Raw genomic sequence first — 21,137 nt, 5'->3', positions numbered from 1 at the left:
TTTTTTTTTTGTGTCAGTTTGCATCCACTTTTACAAATGTTGATTTGTGTCAACAATTGTTGACTGTTGACTTTCACACATTGCAAACTGTTGATTCACAGTGAGCAACTGTAAATCAACAGTTGATCATTGTTTCCAATTAAAAATTGTGGTGACATAACTATAATAATTACTATCTTCCAGGAATGGGTCACATATCACCTTATTTATTTTTATTTTTTGGTTTGATCAAGTGTCATAATAATCTCACATTACATTAGGCCACAGGCTCAAACTCTAAATCAGTACCACAACCAATAAAAACGGTCGAAGATAGAAAGCCTCTGTTGCATAAATCACAATGCAACAGAGATTAAAGCTACTTGCACTTATTTTGACAAAATCTATCCAAAAAGTTGGACATCAAGTGATATAAAATTGTTTGTGTACGTGAGAAATTAAGGACAGGACCACAAGAATGGGTGAATGCAGCACACCAAAGAATATCTTCACAATAAAAACAGATTTTTTAAATTAAAAATAAAGGGGGGGGGGGGGGAAACTATGTAATTTGTCCTGTGTGTCTATTGGCCTGTGATGGACTTGTCCATGGGGTCTCTAGCCTAGCCTAATGACAGCTGAAGATAATCAGAAGGTTATACAGTGGATGAGAGAAACACTACCATCTTGTGGACAATTGCTGGAACTACAACTCTGCCTTTCAGGGGACTCCCAGGTTATTCTCGGGCAAAATAAAGAGCTGCTGGTTCCAGGCGAGCGGGGAGGAGTTTCCGAAATTCAGTAACTCTATTGGCTTGCGGCTCATGTTGCTTCAGCTGCAAGGCATTTGCTGTTTTGTGTGAAGTACAAAAAAAAGAGACAAAAACCGAAAGTCATTAAAAGGATATCCAACAGCAGCGGGGAAGGACGGATTTTTGTAAATAATGGCAAACATGGTAAGCTACCTTGTTAGTTAGTATGGCATTAGTATGCTCTTGTATTCAACCGCGACATTTGCCGTACCTTAGCTTTGTTTTTTTTTTACTGTTCTGTTTTCACAAAACTGTAGAAGTAATGGTTAAACCTGTGAAAATAAATGAGATGTTAATAGTGCAGAAGCTGCTCAAACTTTGGCCCACTTAAAGTTGTCCAGTGTTTCTAAGCACTCCACTTGTTGCTTAATAGGCAGCTATTTGGGTCATAGTACAGAACTGAACAAGCTTGATGCTTTACATCGCTTAACACCAAGGAACGGTTCAGATCAGCCCCCTCCGCCTAATAATCCTAAAGCTGTACTAATTATTTTCTCAAATGTGTTTATTGCGAAACATTGCCCTACAATTTTTTTTGTTGTCATAAAAGTAAACTCGAAAAACCTGCAGTATCAGGCGAAAATAAAACGGTGCAAGCGCTTTCTAATTTTCTGATTGTCCGCAAAAAAAAAAAAAAAAAAAAAAAAAAAAAAAAAGGAGCACAAGGTGGTTATATCTTCAGCCATTTGAACTATAAGAAAATAATTTCTATAACTCCATTCAAAAAGCGGTGATCTTAGTCATCATAAAGTGATGCGATTCAAAACGAATTGGTTTAATTAATTTAAGTGATTATGGCCTAAATTGAAATTCAGTTTCACGGTTTGCTGGCCAATCAAGCAGTGTTGCCATAATGATTAAACCAGGTATTGATATTTTTGCCAACAAAGGCAGGTGCCAACTCCTGCTGGAAATGAACTTGTCGACATCTGCGTGGACTTTAGAGTTAATAAACCAACATCATGAATGACTCCAAGCCATCCAAACTGCTTGACTATATCACACTATAATCAAGCAGTTTGGATTCTGTGCCTCTCCACTGTTTCTCTAAGCTCTTTTCACCTTGATTTTTAACGCAACAAGTTCTTGCACGTTCTTGCCTCTGTAAAGAGGAATTTGGATCAGTGAACAGCGTTATTTCCCCTACACTTTTTCCTTCCATTCAACTTTCCCTATAACTAAATCCATATACTTTGGTTATTACAAATGCTCTTTTTACTTCATACATATTTTAAATGTGATCATAATGTTGTGTTATGGTTGTTAAAAGTGAATCATTTTAACACAAACATTCTCTCCTCCAGTATAGAGTCTTGGACAAAGTTCATCTACAAGATGAAGAGGAATTTGTGGACATCCTGGGAGACAAGAGTCACTGCAGTGACCTGAGATTTGCCTTCAGGACCTTTAGTCCTCCACCGTATAAAGGAGCGCCCGCCTGCTCCTCTGCTGAACTTAACCAAGCCGTGCTGGAGTCTCAGCATCTCTGCTACGTTATAAAAGAGGTGCGATTGAGCAATCCGAAAAGTTGCAACCATTTGAAATGTGACGTTGTAGCAACGTCAGCAGGCAGCCTGACCTCAACCCTTCTTTCCCTGCTCAGGTTGCTTTGGAGACGGGGTCATCCGTGGAGGAAGTGAGAGACAAAGTATGCAGAATTATGCGGGAAATGTCTCAAAACTTGCAGCTGAGGTTCATCAGGCTGATGGGGTTCACAGTCAGAAAGGTGATCAAGAGACTCTTCAGTGCCGTTTACGTCAACATGGAAGGACTCCAAGCGGTGAGAATGAGATGGGATGAATACATGGAATACCTTTTTTATTTTGTGGTTCACTCACCCTGGTGCATGAAGACACTTCCATACAGAAATAAGGATCTACTCTCGATGACGAGATTCCTGGGCGCTCTCTCAGACATATTTAAACTGGCCCAAATGTTATTGCATGAATTTCAAATGTTCCAGGAGTTGCAAAGTGCATCATTCTACATTTAAGTCATAAATTGTGTTCAGAGACGGAAAATAAAAACTGCTTTGACACATATGGGAGGTAGTATTATGGATTTGACCTTTGTCATTGGTAAACAGTGCAGTTTTGCTTTTAAGTATTTTTATTTCCACCTGTGCACTTTGTGCGATTGTGTCACTTTATCTGTGCAAATAAAAAGTAGCCTCAGACACACAAGTGTCAACTTTTTTTTATAGATTCCAGTCTACTGTAGAAGTAGAGGAGTTACTGTTGTATGGGCTACAGTCAGGCTTTTGTTTTTTGCGTTCATTACCTTTTGATATATACTCATCAGTTGCATTATCAAACAAGATGTTTTTTTTTCTTTTCTTTTTTTTGCAGCTTCAACAAGCCGCTCAAGAGTTTCCTGTTATCTTGATGCCCAACCACAGGAGTTACATCGATTTCCTGGCTATCTCCTACATCTTGTTCAACTACGACATTCCATTGCCTGTAATTGCTGCAGGAATTGGCAAGTATCTATTCAGTTTGGACCAATCCATTATAATTAGAACAGTTAGAAATTATTCAGTCAAGCAGTCTCACCATTTTATTATCCTGTTCCGTTTTGTTTTTCCTCCTTAAAGCTCTTACAGGAATGAAGATTGTGGGAGAGATACTGCGTCGGTCCGGGGCTTTCTTTATTCGACGTGCCATTCGTTCTGACAAACTCTACTGGGCTGTGCTGTCAGAATATGTTCGAACAATTGTCAGAGTAAGGCACATGATGATTTGAAGGATGATGTAATGTCAAGCTGCTTTAACTACAGTTCCATTCAATAATGGCTGTAATCATAAAGCAGACAGGGAGAGCTTTGTTAAACTAGTCAGTGGGGGGTTAATGCCAATTGGGCCTTTAGCATAGACCAAAATTTTTTTAAAGTTAATATGAAGTTCCAGAGGCTTAATGTCGGCCTCCTTTAAGAATAATGTGGAACACCAGATTTTTCTCCGGGTTTCAGCTGTCTGACCCAAAATGTCATCCTTAGAAAAAAGAAAAATTTTCAGGACGTTCAAGAACACCACCCTTTGTTCAAGTTATGGTATAAAATGAAGACTTCTGGAAAACTGCTGTTCAGATTGAAGCCTGTTTTGCATTACCCAGGACTTGGAGAGTAAACCAAGACAGAAGTTTCTGTTCCAACATTAACATTTTCAAACTATAACTAAGATTTGCCCACAAGGGGAAACGCATGTTGGGAACTCTGTTTACAAAAAATTTATACCATATTCCCACTTCAGTTTTTGATGTTATCTGCTAAGAGGCAAACTAACATTGTGAAATGTTTTCTGTAGAAAGGATTTGCCCCTTTGGAGTTTTTTGTGGAAGGTCTCCGGAGTCGAACACTGAAGTCCCTCCCACCGAAGTTAGGTGAGCTCACATCTGTCGACGCCATTTCGTCAATTCTCCGTTTTTTCTTTTCTTTATTGGGTTCTTTGGTTCCAAATGCATTATGGTTTCTGGAAATGTCTGCAGGTATGATGAACATGATCTTGGAGCCATTCTTTAAAGGCGAGGTGTATGATATCACCTTGCTACCCATCAGTATAAGCTACGAGCGGGTGCTGGAGGAGTCCCTGCTCGCACATGAGCTACTAGGTGTCCCCAAACCCAGAGAAAGCACCATGGTATGACCTGCTATTTTTATAAGTCCATTCAGCTTTCAGAATGTATTTTCTTTAAGTTCCTACAGTAGGCTTTCCAAAGATCACAATTTATAAACGCAGATGCATAGGGTGAATGTAATACCAGCTAAGATCATCTGTCACAACTATCATTAGATCTGGTCTCAGATGATGCATACTGCACATATCGGCAGTTTTTCCTTTTGTTATGATTGGTCTCATTCTCTCTGCAGGGTCTACTGAAGGCCAGCAAAGTTCTGCAGGAGAATTACGGCTGCATGCATGTGAACTTTGGCCGTCCCTTGTCTGTCCGACAGCTGTGCGAGGGCAAGATAAATCGCTGCCAGTACAACCTTATACCCAGGTAGAGAAAATTACCTGCTGAGCATATAGTTCACTAGTGACCTGCAGTATAAGCAGCTTTTTAAACAAAAAAGTCCATATTTCAAATTTTTTTGCTACTTCATTAAAAGAAAAAATATTTAAGTATATTTCATTTAACAGACCAAAGCAAAATACTGTGTAATTTTTGTGGCGTAAGGACAATACTACTCGGTTTTCTCCTGCCTGACCTATGTATGTTTTTAAATTTATAGCTCAGACATAACAAATGGGTTTTCTTGTAATGTAACATTTAAATATATACTGTATAAACACCTAAATGTCCAATAAACTGGAAAAAAAACAAGAAAACATTGATGCACTGTAGTAGCTGAAAAACTGGAGTCATTTACGTTTTAAATTGGCTGTAGTCAAATATGATGATCTGTCTCATTCATCTCGCTGTTCCTGTTGTACAGGGATCTTCCTCAGGAACCCAATGCAGAGGCCCAAGCCTGTGGAAGCTGGCTGGCTCATATGATTGTACGGCTCCAAGAGGAGGGCGCTCTGACCAGCCCCTGGTCTCTGATGGCCTGCGTCTTGCTCCAGGTTCCTACTACAGTCTTAACAGAAGAGGGTCTGCAGTTTCACCAGCTCACAGAGAAAACCCTCTGGCTCAGGAAGCTGGCACTGGACTTTAGGGCTCATCTTAACTGGCCTGGTGGGTGTAAGATGCTTTTTACATATATTCTACAAATCTTATTGTCTCTTATGTACAGGTTACTGGCAGTAAATGCATTTATATTGGCATGTGATGGTGAAGGCCACACAGTGAGGTAACTATTTCAGGACAGATGGGTTCCTTGATCTGGTCTGAAGAAGATCAGACCAATGGATGACTGTGAGCTGGCACAAGTGTTCACACTCGCCTAGAGCATTTTCAGTGGATTAAAGCACTTGTAGTGATTTAGGACTAATGCTAAGAATGCAATACCTGAACTGTCGTTTTGTTTTCTTTTTTTTTTTTGTGGGGGGACAGAAAAAGTGTCAGATTCAGATGTGATGTCTTCCACCATGGCTCTCCATCAATCTGTTGTTTACCGTAAAGCGGGGCGTGTCTATTTGACACAAAACAATGAGCTTGAGCGGAAACACCCAATAGTCCCAGAGGAAGACGTGATGAGGACAGCGGCTGCGTTCCTGATGCTGGCTTCATACAGGAATCAGTGCCTGCATGTTTTTGTGCGTCCTGCCCTGCTTGCTTTGGCCATGAGTATCAGAAAAAGCACAAAGAAAGGTGTGGAGGTTAAAATGATGTGAATTCATTTACTGCTTCTTGTAACTCATGTTAATGGCTCATTGTCTGTTCACAGATGAGCTCCTCACATGCTTCTGCTTCCTGCAAGAAGTTTTTTCCAATGAATTCGTTTTCATTCCTGGCAAATCTTCTCAGGTAAATCCCCTTGTTTTTAGCACAGATGTTGGTGATTCTTTAAATTAAAATGCTTGTATTAAACTCAACATGCTCTCATGGCAGAAACTATTGAAGGGGGGGAGGGGACTCCAAGGATTTCCACAAATTTTATTTTAGTATTTTTTTATTTTTTCCATGAACACATGTTTTTTTTTTTCCCAATATATAGGACTTTGATGAGGCATGCTCTCTGCTACACAAATGTAAAGCAGTCCATGTCAGTGAGGGGGAAGTGACGGATTCAGACGCAGGACTGGAGGTGTTGTCTTTCCTGCAGGAGCTGCTGAAACCCTTCACAGAGTCCTATCAGGTGCCCTTAACACTCTGTCACTAATTAGGATAATGGTATAGGTTTATTTCAGTCATTCAATTCAAAAAGGGTAACACAGGTAAATGCACAAAGTGATGCATTTCATTTGTTTGTCTTATAAATCTCAATTTTTTTTTTTCAAAAAGCAGAAATAAAAAGGGGATTTTTTTAAAAGTAGCATATTATGTTAGTGAGTATGCCAGAGGATCTAATATGTATTTTTATTTTTTTATGAGCAGCTGATGTTCAGATTTCTCTGTGAGGAGACGGACTGTGTTCTCAGAGAGAAAGACTTCCTGTCTGGTGTGCGAACTCTGGCTACAAAACTCATCGTCTCAGGTAAAAATTTAAAATAAATAAATAAATGACAACTGCCCTCCAGCTGATCCCAAATGAGTTTGTTTTCGGTCTTTTTATTTATTTTTGTTTTTAGGGGAACTCCACACCTATGAAGCCCTCTCATCGGACATGCAGAAAAACGTTTTGTCATCGCTGCGGAGGCTGGGGGCCGTCACTAAGATAAAGATGTGAGTTAATGAGATCAGGACTTGAAAATCTGTTTTATTCAATTTAAACTTATTTTATTTGGTGGTTCAGAAATTGTGTTATCACAGCAGTTATTCAAGATTTGTTTCTTCCCTGATTGCAGTTCTGAAAATGAGTATAAAGTGAACAAATCAGCTGTGAGAAGAACTGGAGACATGCTTGGTAAGTGTAGTAAAAGCTTTTATTTTATTTATTTATTTTTTAATGATTTGACTTCAAGATTACACCCTGATACCTTCTGGGTATTGTTTTCTTGCTGCAGCTGGAAGAATCCTTCCTCATATTGTCCAAGCTGCACCTGATGCCAGAATGTAGTCTCAGCTGGAACTGATCCACTTTTATCACTAGATGGCTGATTTCTGCTCTTCTGGGCCTCTACATATTTTTATACCTCCCTTCTAATGCCGGAAATGTTGAACTAAACTTTGTACCAGTGTGACTGAACAATTGCTGCTTAAATGCAAACTAGGGATAGTAAGTCAATGAAAACAGTTAAATGAATACATAACTTTTTCATATTAATCATGTTTTAATGGGTTTTTTTCATTGTGATTTAAAAGGTACATGTTTTTACTCACTTTTTTTTCCATCATGCAAAATTATGTCAGAAACCACATTTTTAAAAATACAGCTTAGTGAATGTCAAGATATCTGAAACTACTAGTTTTTGTCTAATAAATATTTATAAAACTGTCATAAATGTTATATATTCTAATTATGTTAACAAGGAATTAAGGATATTTTTAACCAGCATTCTCGGTTCTCTAATTTTCTTAAATGTATGTTAGATATAGTGTTGACTGACGGTGAATGAACAACACGGCACTTTAAAAATAAACCAGATTAATTAAGCCAGTCACTGTAGAGGTCTTGAGTTGTGCTTTTAGTTACTTTTTTTCTGCTTTGGGTGAATGGAGGTTGATGTTACAAGATGTATAAAAACAAACTGAGCAAGGTTTTTCCATACATTATGGGTGAACATTGACCTTCCAGAGGTTTTGACTTGATTTAATTGCCATTATACAACTTTGGACTAGCACCTTTTAAGATAAGATCTCAACTTTGATTTGTTTGAGAGATTTATTTTCATTTCAACAAAATTGAAACGGGTATAACAAAACGCACCATAGGAAGTGGTCCTCTTCCATAGCCAAGCAAGATGGTTGATTGCAGTAAGTTAAAGCCAGTGGTCAAAGGTGTCCCTGCTATCGGATCAAACCCATCAAGTGTACCTTTAACCTGTGACCAGTTCAGAGAAGGCCTCTTAAGTGCTACTTAAGCAGACAAAAGCTTATCTGTACACAGGTGGCACGTCCACCTTGATGCGTAAAGCGCTGACGGGGTCTTGACAGAACACCGAGATGTACTCCAGCACTTTGCAATTCAGCTTCTTCTCGATCTCCTTGGCCCTGACTCGCTCCTTGTCCCACCGCTCCTTCTCGCCGTTCATCTGGGAGAAGAGGTTGATCTGGATGGTGCGCAGCGTTGCGGCCAGGATGTAAAAGCCTCCCTGCAACATGTGGCAGAAGGCGGCGCCCACACTGAGCGCCGCGCCCATCAGGTTGGGCACCGTCTCGCACACCACGCACAGGCCCTCCAGGAAGTGCAGCGTGCCTTTCTTGGCCAGCGGCTGTTGCTGGTGCAGGTATCCGTGTTGGAGGGACGGGCTCTGCTGGGCATGACTGAGCAGGTGCCGCGCGCAGTCGGCGAAGTGGGTGGCGGCCCTGCGCAGCGGGAGCAGGGCCAGGTACAGGTGGCAAGCGGCTTTGGTGAGCGCATGGAAGAGCAGCCGCAGCTCAAGCACGGCGTTACCTGGAGTTAAGACGGGAGCCGGGTCAGATGGAGACTAATTTAACTGTGACTAGTGTCACAAACCATTACAAACAGTGTCTGCTGCTGGATTAAAGGCTGCTCAGAAAAACCCATGCTGCTGCTGTCCATGCAGAACAAAACAGCTAATATTACAATTTTAAAAGAATTCACTAATTTTGAGTTTTTCCAATAAGGGTGTATTTTTATTCATTTTTTTTACTTGAATAACACTGCAATATTTTAAACTTTAAAATGTTCTTGTTCAACTGGTTCTAGTCACACAAATAGGAAGCACAGATCCACTGTTTGTCAGATGAAATTGATTTAATCAGAGTAAACCCATTTATAAGATTCATTTATTTGTTTTACCTTCTAATATCAACAATAATTGCAGCCAAAGAAAATCAGCAGCCTTGCCACATCACTAAGTGAAACTCTCATGTCTGACAGCTTTGACCTACCGTCTATGAAGCAGAAAATCCAGAGTAGGGCGATACTCGCTGCCAACCAAGTCCACAGATCCATGTGGCCTCCCCCCTGTCCCGTCCCGGATCCACCGACAAAAAGAAAGTAAAGAGGTGAAAAGATATGCTGTGACCTGGCCAAGCCCTGCACCGCCTGTCTGTGCGCAGTTAATACCCAAACATGTCACAGGCGCTCTCTCTGAAGGTGTCCAAACGGTCACCTAATAAGAACTCCTTAGCATTAAGACCTCAGACCTCCTGCAGGCTGTCTCGACTGCCTGCTTCCGAGGCCTGCAGCTCTGAACAATCTCCAACCACGAGATCTATCCTTGTTGTCTCTTTTGTTTTGAAGTAAAACGATCTGCTCCGTCGCTGAATAAATGCATCCTTACACATGTTGATGTCCAGGACTCCATATTCATAGCTAGAGTTTTAATGTTGATGTCTCGAAGGTGTTCAGTTTGGTTCCTAGGCTGTGCAGGCATATCCTTTCAATAAAAAAGTACTGACAAATTTTCATCAATCTTTTTATTTTTTCATGTAGACAGGCTGGGATGACCATCTTCAAATGATAAACGTCAACATCAGCCAACTCGAAGAGCTTGGTTGTTTGTGTTCTCAGTGTTTTAGTTTAGATTCTCATCCTATTATTAGTCTTCAGTGCTTTTCTGCACTTCTCTTATATGGAAGATGCAAAGAAAAGGAAAAACAAACGATACAGATTTCTCCTTTTGTTTTTAATTAGTTTTGATCCTCTATACCCTTGTGTGCATTTCACTGTTGACAATCTGCCTCAGGGCAGCTGCGCCTGCAGTAGGTCAGTCACCTGTGTGTGAATGTGTACACAATGTGTGAATGGGAAAGACTATTTCATTCTAAAGCAACTTTGAAAAGATCAATACAAGTCTCATGTCATTTCATTAATAGTAATTTCCCCTCAACTCCTTTGTTCAGGTTCTCTTCCAGCTGCAATGTAAAGTATTCACACCTGGTTTATATGGAAGCCCATATAAACAAATGTATAATTTGCCTAATTTGTTTTCCCCATACAGACAAGCCCAGTTTTTATGCATTTTTTTTTTCCTTCAGGAAATTAATTCTGCTTGTCAAAATGGACAAAATGCACAATCAATTTATTTTATTTGTATTTAAAAAATGTAAATAAAACTGATGTTAAATATTGACTAAACAAAAGAACAATGCAATTTAGGCATTTAATACAAAGCGCGCGCTTTATATGTAAACGGGTCCGTCCGGTTGTTATGCAGAAACGCGCGTGCCCACGAGGCCCAATCAGATTCAAATCCAAATCCTTTCAGGTGCGTTCCGCGGTCGGCATGGTGACGGAAAGCCTCCGGTTGGTAGGACACTTGGAGGCTGAAGAGAAGCTCGGCTCCTTTCTCCTTCCTATGCAAGTTAAAGTCTGTTCTGAGACAGTCGGAGCAGTCGGAAGCCGCACGTAAGCTCTAGCCCGTGTGAGAACGTTTCCATTTAATCCTGCGACAGAAGACGAAGAGGAGGAACAGGAGACACGGTGACGGTCGCCATATTGTGAGTGGCATGTGCGCTTCCGGAACAAACGAGACTCTAAAATTGACCTTGAACCGCTTTCGATAAATCGTTTTTTTTATGTACGTTTTGTGTTCATTTTGTCATCAGTCACTGGTGATAAAGTTCAACAGTGTCGGCAAATAAAAGTGATGCCATGTGGTTTAAAACTTTAACTCAGTTTAATTTACCTCTGAAAATATTTCAAACAAGTTCATTTAAATGATTTTTTTATGAAATACCTAAATTGCATTGTTCTTTTGTTTAGTCAAAACTTAACATCAGTTTTATTTACATTTTTTAAAATAAAAATGTAAAAAAGGGGAGAAAGATATATCATTTGTCCATTTTGACAAGTAGAATTAATTTCATGAAGAAAAAAAAATAGTATAAAATCTGGGCTTGTCTGTGTGGGGAAAAAAAACCAAAAAAAAAAACCTTGAGACATCAAACAGAAAAGTGGGCTTTTTAAATTGCAGCAATCTAAAACATGGAAAGTGTAGAGGGGTTATTGAGCAAAATATCACAGAACCTCCCATTTTTTTCAGCAAATAGAAAAAGATTCCACAGCAAATCCTATAAGTGATGATGCTGAAAATCAAAGGTTCTGTGATCATACTTTAGCTTTCTGATTATGTGTCGTCTCATTGCACTCCCCACTGTAGTTTACCGTAATATTTCTGCATGTACTTTTTTGCTCCTTTTCCACAGCTCTAATTAAGAGTGCAAGCCTGTAAACTCCTACCAACTAATAATTCATCACCACTGTCCGAATGTCAGGGTGTGGAGGGATGTTCTTGCTGAGCAGCTAATTGAATAAAAACATCTTAGGTTTCTGAGGGATGCCGCAATTTCTGTTGGACTGCAGGCAGAAATACATTGAAGAAACCATTTTGAATACACTTTCAAAATTGCATGAATTTTGTGTAATATTCATGTTCTACTTGCAACATTTTTATAACAAAAGTAAGCAGATTACGTTTCCAGGCTGTGATGGACTGTATCTGTTGTGCTGACTTCAGCTCAGGGACTGAAAGGCAGGGACAGATTATGCTTTATGTTCTGTGAGCTCTGGGTGGCATTCATTCAGTGACTGATTGTTTCACTCTAACCTTAGCGATGTCCATGTTTTATTTCTCTATTTTGTGTCTTTAAACCAGATGTGGTAGCAAACCATTTTACCTGTGAGCCCCTGACTAGGATCTGTTTATAAACAGTTGACAGGATCTGGAGATTAAACTGATCCCTTTATTGAAAAGCAGTGATGGGCTGCCTAATTCATACAAATTATGTTTCAGGACCACATGGCAGCTGTGAAAGAAACCACAGGAAAGAGATGGAATATATCTCAGCCGACTGTGAGGGAAAAGAGCAGTTTGGTGTGTATCAGACCGGGAACAAAGAAACTGGTCCCGTCTCTTTGCGGGCCAAGGCACGGATTTAAGCAGGATCAGCTCCATCATCCCTCCTCAAAGCAACTGCAGGTACTACACTTGCCCCAGCTTACAGGTCCTGACAGAGAAAGCCTGTGTATTTTCTCACTTCTTGTGTTATTGCTCAGGCTCAGATAAAAGCGGAAAATGAGGAGGTACAAGAATTACTTGAGCCTTTATTGAATCAAGACAACGCTGTCATGAAGGTAAAGCATAGCATACGATGCCTTGAAAACGTTTTATTTGATCTGATATTTTGCATTTTGACAGACCAACACACATAATGGTGAATTGGGAAAAAAAATGAAACACGGTTTTCAAAAATGTTTGCAAAAAGAAGTCTTAAGAGCTAAATGAACATAAATCTCAAAACTCAGAAATGTCCATAAATACTTTTCATTCAACCAGTCTAAATCTGAGATATCTTGCAAAGAAGAATGGCCTAAAATTTCAGTCTTAAGATGTCCCAAACTGGGACATCTTGTGTACTAGACACAACTATAGCACATTCTGTGCAATGAAAAGTTGTTCTACATTTCATTGGATTAGGGGCCAGAATACAAATATATAAAACACTTTACAGATTGAATGTTAAGCAGTGGAATGCCTGCATTCCGTTTTTACATCGGCTTTTTTGGGTTAAGGTGTCGAAAAAGTTGGTAAAGGCATGCGTTGTTTTCCTTGTTCATAACAAATGTCCCACTTCGTTTTGGTGTACCACACAAATTCCACCCAAATACAGAAAAGTTTGTGTTTGTAATATAACAAAACATAGGAGTTGAGGGATCTGACACGGTGCAAACTATTCACCCGCTCCTCTCATTCTGGCTCAAATCTCCCTCTTTTTGCTTTGCAGGAGATAGAGTCTTTCCTGGCTCAGAAAAACATAGACGAGCTCAGAAAGAAGGAGCTCATACACAAGCGCTGGACTGAAAATGTGTGGTTTCCCATCCAGACGAGAGTGGAGAAACATACCGCCTCCTGCTACTTCATGGACTTCATGAGACACCAAATCATGCACAGTCATTACCTCCTACACTGTCAATCTAAGGTGATCCTCAGTTTTCACTACCTGCCTTAACGGTGAACTCGACTGTGGGGACCAGTAAAACGTCCTTCTGTCTTCAACAACATAAAAAGACTTAAACATGCAATGATGTGACAATTACATTCTCTCCTCCATCCATAGATAAGAACAACAGGCTCAAGGGAGATGCGTCAATTAAATCTTCAATTAAAAAAAAAATTAAGAGAACAGAGACTATGCACCGCTTGTCAAGCAGGTAATATGAGCAGCTTATTAAATCAGTTGCTGGTTCAATATGCTGGATTCTAAAACCTAGTGAAACAAAAGGGATAATTGTGTTATTCTTTATTATGTTACATGTTTGATGTTTTCCCCCCTTTGCTGTAGAACCTAAACCCGCCTCCAATAAAACCGTGGCGCAACCTCAGACTGGTTGCTCTCTCGCCAACTCTGATGTCTCAGGCTAACCAGCTTGTTCAGACCTTGTAGTCTCATCTGTTTCCTGCATTCATCAAAGCTCCAGAAAAGGATGAAGTCAAGGAAATCGAAGAAGCTGCCAGTTTTCTAGATGTGAATGTTTCCAACCAAGAGGTTTACCACATCTAAACTCACCCTTAGCAGTGACTGCATCCAAATAAAACCTACGTATGTTGCTGTCACGTAAACTTTCATTGACAGCTCCCTCCGAGATCTTCAAGGGTCAAATAATTGAACTACTTGGTAACAGTGAAAAGGACAAAAACAGTTTAATTTATACTACTTTGCATATTTATTGGTATATTTTCAAATTCAATTTGAAATTCTGAAATTCAGGATTACAAGTTGAAGTTGTGTGCAACATCAGGTGCTGTGTACTACTGTATATTGACATGGAAGGAACTGTGCAACTATATGTATATTTGGCAATGATGCTTGTGACATTTCATCTCTTCTGCCGGTGATAAAATAGCCCTAGTCAAATATATTGGTTAATACATTTAGTTGCAAAAATTGATCCATTTAGCAAAACTATACGGTTTTATTCAAAAGTATTTTTTTAAGATTTTGATTTCACTGTGAATAAGAAAATATTGGAAATTTGTTTTGCTACAGTTAAAACTGGAATTGATTATAAAATGTATTGTTTGCTGATGCAAAACGCCACAGGGACAGCAGGACCCAGACTATTCAGCTGCATAATTTACAACAGACTGGCAATGTTCAGCACATAAATCTCCTCCATCAATAAGTTAAGTGTCAAATGTCCGACGGGGTTCATTTGGTTGCCTCGTAGAGCTGGAGGTCCAGTTTGACCGACACTTCTCCGGTTGGGACTTCGTGCAGGAGCAGGCGGCGGGTTGCCGCTCCTTTACTCTCCATGTCTTTCTTTATAGTCGCAACAGGAACCTCAGCGCGACCCAGAAAATCTGAAGAGAAAGATATCTGTCAAGTCAGTGAGCTGCTTCAGGCTTCACCATCATCAGCTGCTACTAAATCTTAGCTGAGTGTGAATATTTGAGGCCAGCCTCTCAGCAGGGTGGATGTCTTGAATAATTTTGGTTAAGAACAAATTGGTGAAAAGATGGAAACAGTGACACACAAAAATAATCTGGATGAGTTTGAGACTCGTCAGCTAATGTAGAATTGCCTGCACGTCCCTTTTATATGTAATTGTCAATGTTAGGGTGATGCTGTGATTGAAATGACTTCCTATTTATTTTCTGAACCAGAATTACTTTGCAGTATTACTTTTGTAAAAATAAAATTAAATGTGTGGCATTTATTTTTGGTGTAAGCTTTAAAATAAACATTAGGTTTCAAATAATTTACAGACTAATTATCTGTTATTCAGCTGTGGCCAAACAATAAGAGTTTATTCATCTAAATCACATTTACCAGCTATAATTGACAGTTTGTGCAATAGAAAAATCCAGTCCAGGCAACACAAACATAAACTAGATTTGGACAACATATTTCATGGCTTCCTCTGTTTTTGTCTCTGTCGTCCACTTTTAATAACTTAATTTTTCCACTTTGAGATCTTCCATTATCCCAGGATTCAATTGAATTAAATATTTACGACAATCTAGATATTACTGCTTTCAAGTTCGTGTTCTCACTGGAAAGTACTGCTAACTTAGTAGTTAGCAGATCCTTTATCTTAACAAACCTTGCTAATGTGTCTGGTAGATTGCTAGAAAACGATTAAAGGCCGACATGACTCATGTTTTCAGATATCACTGACCGTCGGGTGAGAATTGGTCTTTCTCGAACACAGTGATGCTCAGGACGTCCTGGTAGATGTCTTTGATGAAAAACTGACAATTGAAGTTCCACTTTGTGTTCAGAGTGTCCAAGACCGGCCGAGACGTGTAGCACTGAGCCCCCATGGTCAGCTCACAGTATGGATTGCTCTTTCCTAAAGAAGGAAGTAAAGTTCAGCTTCTCTTAACACTGATGATTAATTGATGGAAACTGATTTGCCTTCTGTTGTTTCTGTCTCACCGTTGGGCTTGCAGGCCTTCAGCTCCTGAGCTTCTATGACCGTCACCAGCAGGCGACCGATTCCACTAGACTTTAAGGAGCGCGCTGAAATAAATGGGAAAGGACTGATGTAAATATGTATTTTTTACATTTAGGGTTAGAGTTAGGGTTATTCAGATTGCAAATGGCACCAATAGTGTGTGTTTAACCTTGGTATGCCTTCTCTCTCTTTTTCTTCTCTGTTTCTATGAAATGTTCAGAGGCTGCTTTAATTTTTTGGACCCATGCTGTCCTACCAAAACAAAGAAGACATGTTAACACCCAGGGTATCATCATTACTGCAGGTCATAGTGCTTTGAAGAGCAGTATCCGCTCACGACTACCTCTCGCTTAAAGTCTCTGTTTTCAGGGTGTAGACTCGGTCAATGTGCGAGACGTGAAAGAGCGGCTCATCACTGGACGGGTCCGCCGGCATTTTTACCAAAACCTCATTGAGAAACAACGGCTGGGAAGACACACAATGTGTAAACACGTAAAAAAAAAAAAAAATAAATAAATAAAAACTATCACTCTCCAGAAGCTTAAAGGCATACCGTCTTGTAGATCTTCAGCTGTATGTTGGTTTTGGGGCTGAACAGTTTTTCTGATCCTGAGGAGGAGAAAGGCTTGGCGCTGTGTGTGAGGAGGAGGAAATCATTGAAGAGGAAAGCCCACAGCTCTCTGCTGCTTTTGGTTTTGAACAGCCGGCCACTGTGGAGCAGCTTGCGTGGCCCGAGGCAATTAGTCAAAGAGCTGAAGACCAGGTGCTGCAATAGAGATGGAGAGAAGCTTAAAGGTGACCTATTATGCTTTCTTGAACAAGTTGGGATGGATCAATGGGCTCTACAAAATGTGGTCATTACATGTTTTGCACAAACTGCTTCTCAGATTATGAGATTTTAACCTGTTTAGTTTTTTTCTTTTCTAGTTTTTTTAAGGTCACTTGTTCCTTTAAAACCAAGTAAGCTGTGGTGACCACGCCCCTCAACTCAATGTTTACACTCGCATGTGAAAACAGCTGAAAACAGATGTGCAATTGTACAACTATACATCCTTGAAAAGCAAAAGTGGGACTTCCTGCACAACCAGCAACAAAGCAGCAAGTGGTTTTTGAATGGGAAGTCAACATTTGTCTTTTCCAGCATCCATTGTACAGTGTATACAGAAGTAAAACCAGCTGACCAAATATGCTGGAGCTCCGCTTGGTTTGCTAGATGATGGGCTGGGCTCTGCCGGGGTTGCTAGATGTCGGCGCAGTGCCCGTCAAATTTGAGGTTTTCCAGAGACCAAAAAATATTAGCTTATTGCCCCCTTTAAGCCCCGGCTCGACAAAGATCTGCCACATTTGAGTGTGTTTACCTCTATAGGCCCCTCACACTGAACGTGGTTCTGTATCCACTCCAGGCGGTCAGCATTCTCCTTTTCTCTGACCGCCTCGTTGACCTGAGAGCACAGCTCCTCGGCTCGCTCCAGGGCTTCTCGGAGCGGCTCGCGGTCCTCATGGCCGTCTGGAGTGTGCTCAAGAATCTGAGCAACGGGAAGGCAATGAGGCGCAAGGTTACCACAGGAAGTAAAGGAGAAAGAACAGAGATGGCGATAAGTAGGATGTGATGAATGTACATTCTTTATGAGCAGAGGGTAGCGGGTGAGCCTCTGCATGGGCTTCAGCAGGAAGCTGGACAGTGGCATTCCTTTGCAGCGGTAGTTTGTGGCAACCTTCTGCTCAAAAAGGAAGGAAAATATTAGGAAAATAGATACCATGATAAAACATTTGCCCATGAATTGAGTATTCGTCATTTGTACCTTGAGGAAATCTTTGAACTCAGGCTGGTTGTGGGTTTTGGTCTGCAGGAGAGCTGCAGCGTTGAGCTGGGAAGAGCAGAAGCAAACGTACGGCTGCATGTGAGCTAGCTCTGAAGCCAGCAGGTCTCCAATCCGCTGAACCGGCATGTTCTCTCCTCCCGTTTGCTTACGTTCACGCAGAGCACTGGCGCACACAAATGGTGAAGATGTTTTACACATTTTGTTTGAACATGCGGCGCCTTGCAAAAGGTAAATGGTCTGAGCTTATGTAGCGCTTTTCCAGTCATTGTGAAAAAGCGCTGTGCATGCCACTTGGAAGTCTGTCACATCTTTTCACATAACCAACTCAAAACTTGTAAATTTTGTGTAAATAAAGTAGAAATTGGAGAATTTTTTTTTTTTTACAATTTTGAAATAAAAATCTGAAAACTCCAGTGAGACACCCAGTCAAAATAAAACTACATGTCTTTTAGCTGTTTCTACCAGCTTTGCAACTATAAAGACAGATATTGTTCCACTTTTTTCCCCAAACACCCCTATTGATTGTAGACTTTGTACACGACCAATTTTCAAGCTTGCTACAGATTCTAGTTTGAATTTAAGTTTTTACTTTGACTGGGCCATTCCAAAATATGATTATACTTTGATTGGGAAAAATAAAAAATCGCTGTAGTCAGGACTACAGTTCTTCCTCTAACTGCTTTTTTCTTCAGAGTTGATATATTTATTTCCATGCATCGGCCAATCAACTTTTAGCAGTTTCTCTATCCCTGGAGCTCAGCATGTTGCCTCCATCACCATCAGGGTGACTTCCACACAATGTACAAAAAATGTTTTTGTAAACAGTGTATTAGAACAACCCAAAAGAGCTTTTATCAGTGTGTGGAGTAAATTTATGGAATGGTTTGAATGATGAGTTAAAAAAATGTACAAATATATACCAGCTTAAAAAAACTGTTTAAAAAGGAGCTTATTGGGAATTATGTTTCATAAGAAGTGTTTCAAAGAACAAAAATGCTATTGGTGATTTTTTTATGAATAATTGTAAATTTAAAGATGAAAATCTGAGATTTAAGTCTCATGTAATGTGGAAATAACTTAAGCTTATCTGGTGCTTAAGATAAGAGATTTAAATGTTTATAAATTGATGAATATGAGAGGGGCAGGAAATCATAAGATCTTGTATCTTCTACCTGCTCCTTTTTGAACAGATAATTGGGTATGATAATTTGTTTTAATTATTTTTTTTTCTTGCTTTTACTTTTGTTTGTTTGAAATAAATAAATAAGTAAATAAATAAATGTAGGCTGAAAATGTCCAGTCCACAGCACCATCTTTCATGTGTCTACTCTGTCCTACATGACAGATCTGTCTTGCAACTATACTAATGAAAAGATGCAGAGTTCAAATCCTGGCCTGGGTTTTTGTTAATGGAGTTCACATGTTCTCCACATGCATGCATGTTTTCTTCCCACAGTCCAAAAACATGAATGTCAGGTTAATTAGGCTCTTTAAGTTGCTCACAGATCTGAGTGTGTGCATGCTTGTTTGTCCTGTCTGTCTCTATGTTGCCCTTGGATGGACAGGTATGTTCTTTTTTGACATTTTGATTCAAGTCTTTACATTTGATTTTTTTTTAAAGGGACAAAATATGGAAGACTTCAAGTGCTACAAATACCTTCATGAGGCTGTGTGAGATTACGACACGTGGTACCTACTTGAGCAATCTGGTGTTGCACATAATCAACTCCCTCCAGTTGACAAAGATCGCTGCCATCTCAGCTTCTGTCAGGCGACCTGACTCAGACATGGGCTTGTGGAACACCTGAGTACCCACCAACAGTCCAAAAAGTCAATTGAGCCGTACTAGATCAAGACATTCGATTAATACAAAAAAACAAACAAACATTTGTTTCGTACCTCGAGGACCAGCTCCAGATCGTCCACATAGTTCTCCTCAGTGTGGAAGAGCTCATGAATATAACCCTGTCTCTTTCTTTCCTGAGGAGTCATTGTGTCCAACGTGATCAGGTCTGCACACCCTATTTCACACACACACACACACGCACACACACACACGCACGCAAACGCATGGACGTGCAAATACACACAGATTCACCCAAGCATAAGAGGTGGATGGCACACAACAAAAGCATATAAAAACACTCCACAAGCACACGTGTCAAAATCCTCTTTTATTATCAGTCCTTTAATGTTACATTTACAGTTGTCGCACTGAGTGAGGCACATTGTAGCTGCAGTGGATGAATGAACACAATATACTAAGTGATGCTAACAAGAGTGCTACCAAGAAGACTGCATTAAAATTAAAGCACCTCTCACATCGGAGAGGCCTCTCCTGATGATTGCATAGGTGTAAATGAAAAAGTAAGCAGAAGAGCTGAAGCAAAAGAGCCGCTGAAGACTCGGCTGGTAGTTCAAGTCTTTGAGGTTCAAACTTGGCAAAACTTACATGTAAATGTCAGCACAGCACTGTCCTTTCAGGGTCTACAATGTTGCTTTGTATGCTTATGGTTTTTCTCTCGTTCTCTTTTTTTTTGCTGGTGATATCACAGTTGAGTACTTAAAATTTAAACAACTATGAAGCGGTAATGCAAATAAGAGCGCCTAAGAACTGAGTCATAAAAATACCATTCAAGTAGTTGCAATGTGGCAGCGAACAGCGAGGAGGCCATTTGAGCAACAGTGAATCTTCTCATTGGTCCAATGAAGTTTAGTGTTAGTGCAAGAATGTGTGACCCTATTAAAATACTATTGCGCCTCTAAAACACAAGCTTAGTGTAGAAAACTAATTACTTAGATAGAATATTTAATACCTTGCAGCTAATTTCTTCTAGATACTTTTAGAGTTTGGCCCAAAATTACCCACATGGATGCCAGAGTTTGATTTATTGTTAATTTTGAAATAATCTTTAAGTTTATGGCTAAAGTGATATAAATTGTTATATTTCGGAATATTTTCTTTTTAATTTTCTTCTCTTTCCCTTTTCCCATCGTGTATGTGCATGCATTCTGCTGGGGATTGTCACATTTACATTTGTTTTATTGATTGATTATTTTTGAGCTTTTGATTTGAAAAGGAATTTTAAAGTTTGATGTTTTTCACAACATTAATGGTTGGACTTTCCTATAACTTATGAGATTAGCCTGCTGCAGGATAAATTTAATTCAATTTAAGGTGCTTCATAACTACCAAGCAAACTACCAATGAGCGTGAAGGGTAAGAAATGCTTAATTGTGGAAATACCAAATAAAAGTTTCTACTAAGTGATTTAAAAGTTTGCAGAAACCTACAAGCAGTGCATTATTAACAACAGATATAATAACAACTGTATTAATAAATACTCAAATCTATTTTCCACTTGTTTATATCATTCCAAGTTATAAAGAAAACAGTTTAACAATTAAAAAAATTCCTCAATGAATCAAAATTTGGAATGTACATGAATGATT

At 39.7% G+C, this 21,137-nt stretch overlaps 3 protein-coding genes across 8 annotated transcripts in view; 2 read left to right on the top strand and 1 right to left on the bottom strand.

The window, feature by feature from the left end:
- The first annotated feature begins 805 nt into the window (after nucleotides 1-805).
- gnpat2 (glyceronephosphate O-acyltransferase 2) lies at nucleotides 806-7,979 on the top strand. Its single transcript, XM_055044671.1, has 16 exons — nucleotides 806-935; nucleotides 2,096-2,296; nucleotides 2,395-2,571; nucleotides 3,140-3,269; nucleotides 3,385-3,512; nucleotides 4,094-4,169; nucleotides 4,275-4,426; nucleotides 4,657-4,787; nucleotides 5,224-5,465; nucleotides 5,784-6,041; nucleotides 6,118-6,197; nucleotides 6,388-6,528; nucleotides 6,768-6,867; nucleotides 6,962-7,055; nucleotides 7,178-7,236; nucleotides 7,337-7,979. Exons 1-16 carry the CDS (start codon nucleotides 924-926, stop codon nucleotides 7,387-7,389), a joined length of 2,034 nt encoding a protein of 677 aa, XP_054900646.1. The 5' UTR covers nucleotides 806-923; the 3' UTR covers nucleotides 7,390-7,979.
- Nucleotides 7,980-10,688: 2,709 nt separating this feature from the next.
- On the top strand, nucleotides 10,689-14,063 carry fam228a (family with sequence similarity 228 member A). Its single transcript, XM_055044312.1, has 6 exons — nucleotides 10,689-10,901; nucleotides 12,197-12,382; nucleotides 12,460-12,537; nucleotides 13,188-13,382; nucleotides 13,521-13,614; nucleotides 13,746-14,063. The coding sequence occupies exons 2-6, from the start codon at nucleotides 12,203-12,205 to the stop codon at nucleotides 13,823-13,825; spliced, it is 627 nt and encodes a 208-aa protein (XP_054900287.1). The 5' UTR covers nucleotides 10,689-10,901; nucleotides 12,197-12,202; the 3' UTR covers nucleotides 13,826-14,063.
- Nucleotides 14,064-14,103: 40 nt separating this feature from the next.
- itsn2a (intersectin 2a) overlaps nucleotides 14,104-21,137 on the bottom strand; it is a 34,091-nt gene continuing 27,057 nt past the window's right edge. For all 6 annotated transcript variants that reach the window (XM_055044307.1, XM_055044306.1, XM_055044308.1 and 3 more), the window contains 11 exons: nucleotides 19,584-19,705; nucleotides 19,382-19,488; nucleotides 17,664-17,847; nucleotides 17,481-17,579; nucleotides 17,220-17,387; nucleotides 16,415-16,627; nucleotides 16,205-16,326; nucleotides 16,031-16,113; nucleotides 15,843-15,926; nucleotides 15,583-15,756; nucleotides 14,104-14,764 (listed from right to left, as the gene is read on the bottom strand). In XM_055044307.1, coding sequence (XP_054900282.1) covers nucleotides 14,613-14,764; nucleotides 15,583-15,756; nucleotides 15,843-15,926; nucleotides 16,031-16,113; nucleotides 16,205-16,326; nucleotides 16,415-16,627; nucleotides 17,220-17,387; nucleotides 17,481-17,579; nucleotides 17,664-17,847; nucleotides 19,382-19,488; nucleotides 19,584-19,705 — 1,508 coding nt within the window. In that variant the 3' untranslated portion in view covers nucleotides 14,104-14,612. The remainder of the gene's footprint in view (nucleotides 14,765-15,582; nucleotides 15,757-15,842; nucleotides 15,927-16,030; nucleotides 16,114-16,204; nucleotides 16,327-16,414; nucleotides 16,628-17,219; nucleotides 17,388-17,480; nucleotides 17,580-17,663; nucleotides 17,848-19,381; nucleotides 19,489-19,583; nucleotides 19,706-21,137) is intronic.

The sequence above is a fragment of the Poeciliopsis prolifica genome, unplaced genomic scaffold (assembly GCF_027474105.1).
Source record: "Poeciliopsis prolifica strain line A6 unplaced genomic scaffold, Auburn_PproV2 SCAFFOLD020, whole genome shotgun sequence".
NCBI classification, from domain to species: domain Eukaryota; kingdom Metazoa; phylum Chordata; class Actinopteri; order Cyprinodontiformes; family Poeciliidae; genus Poeciliopsis; species Poeciliopsis prolifica.
Note: the sequence above shows the minus strand (reverse complement) of the source record. Positions and strands in the feature narration are given on the sequence as shown.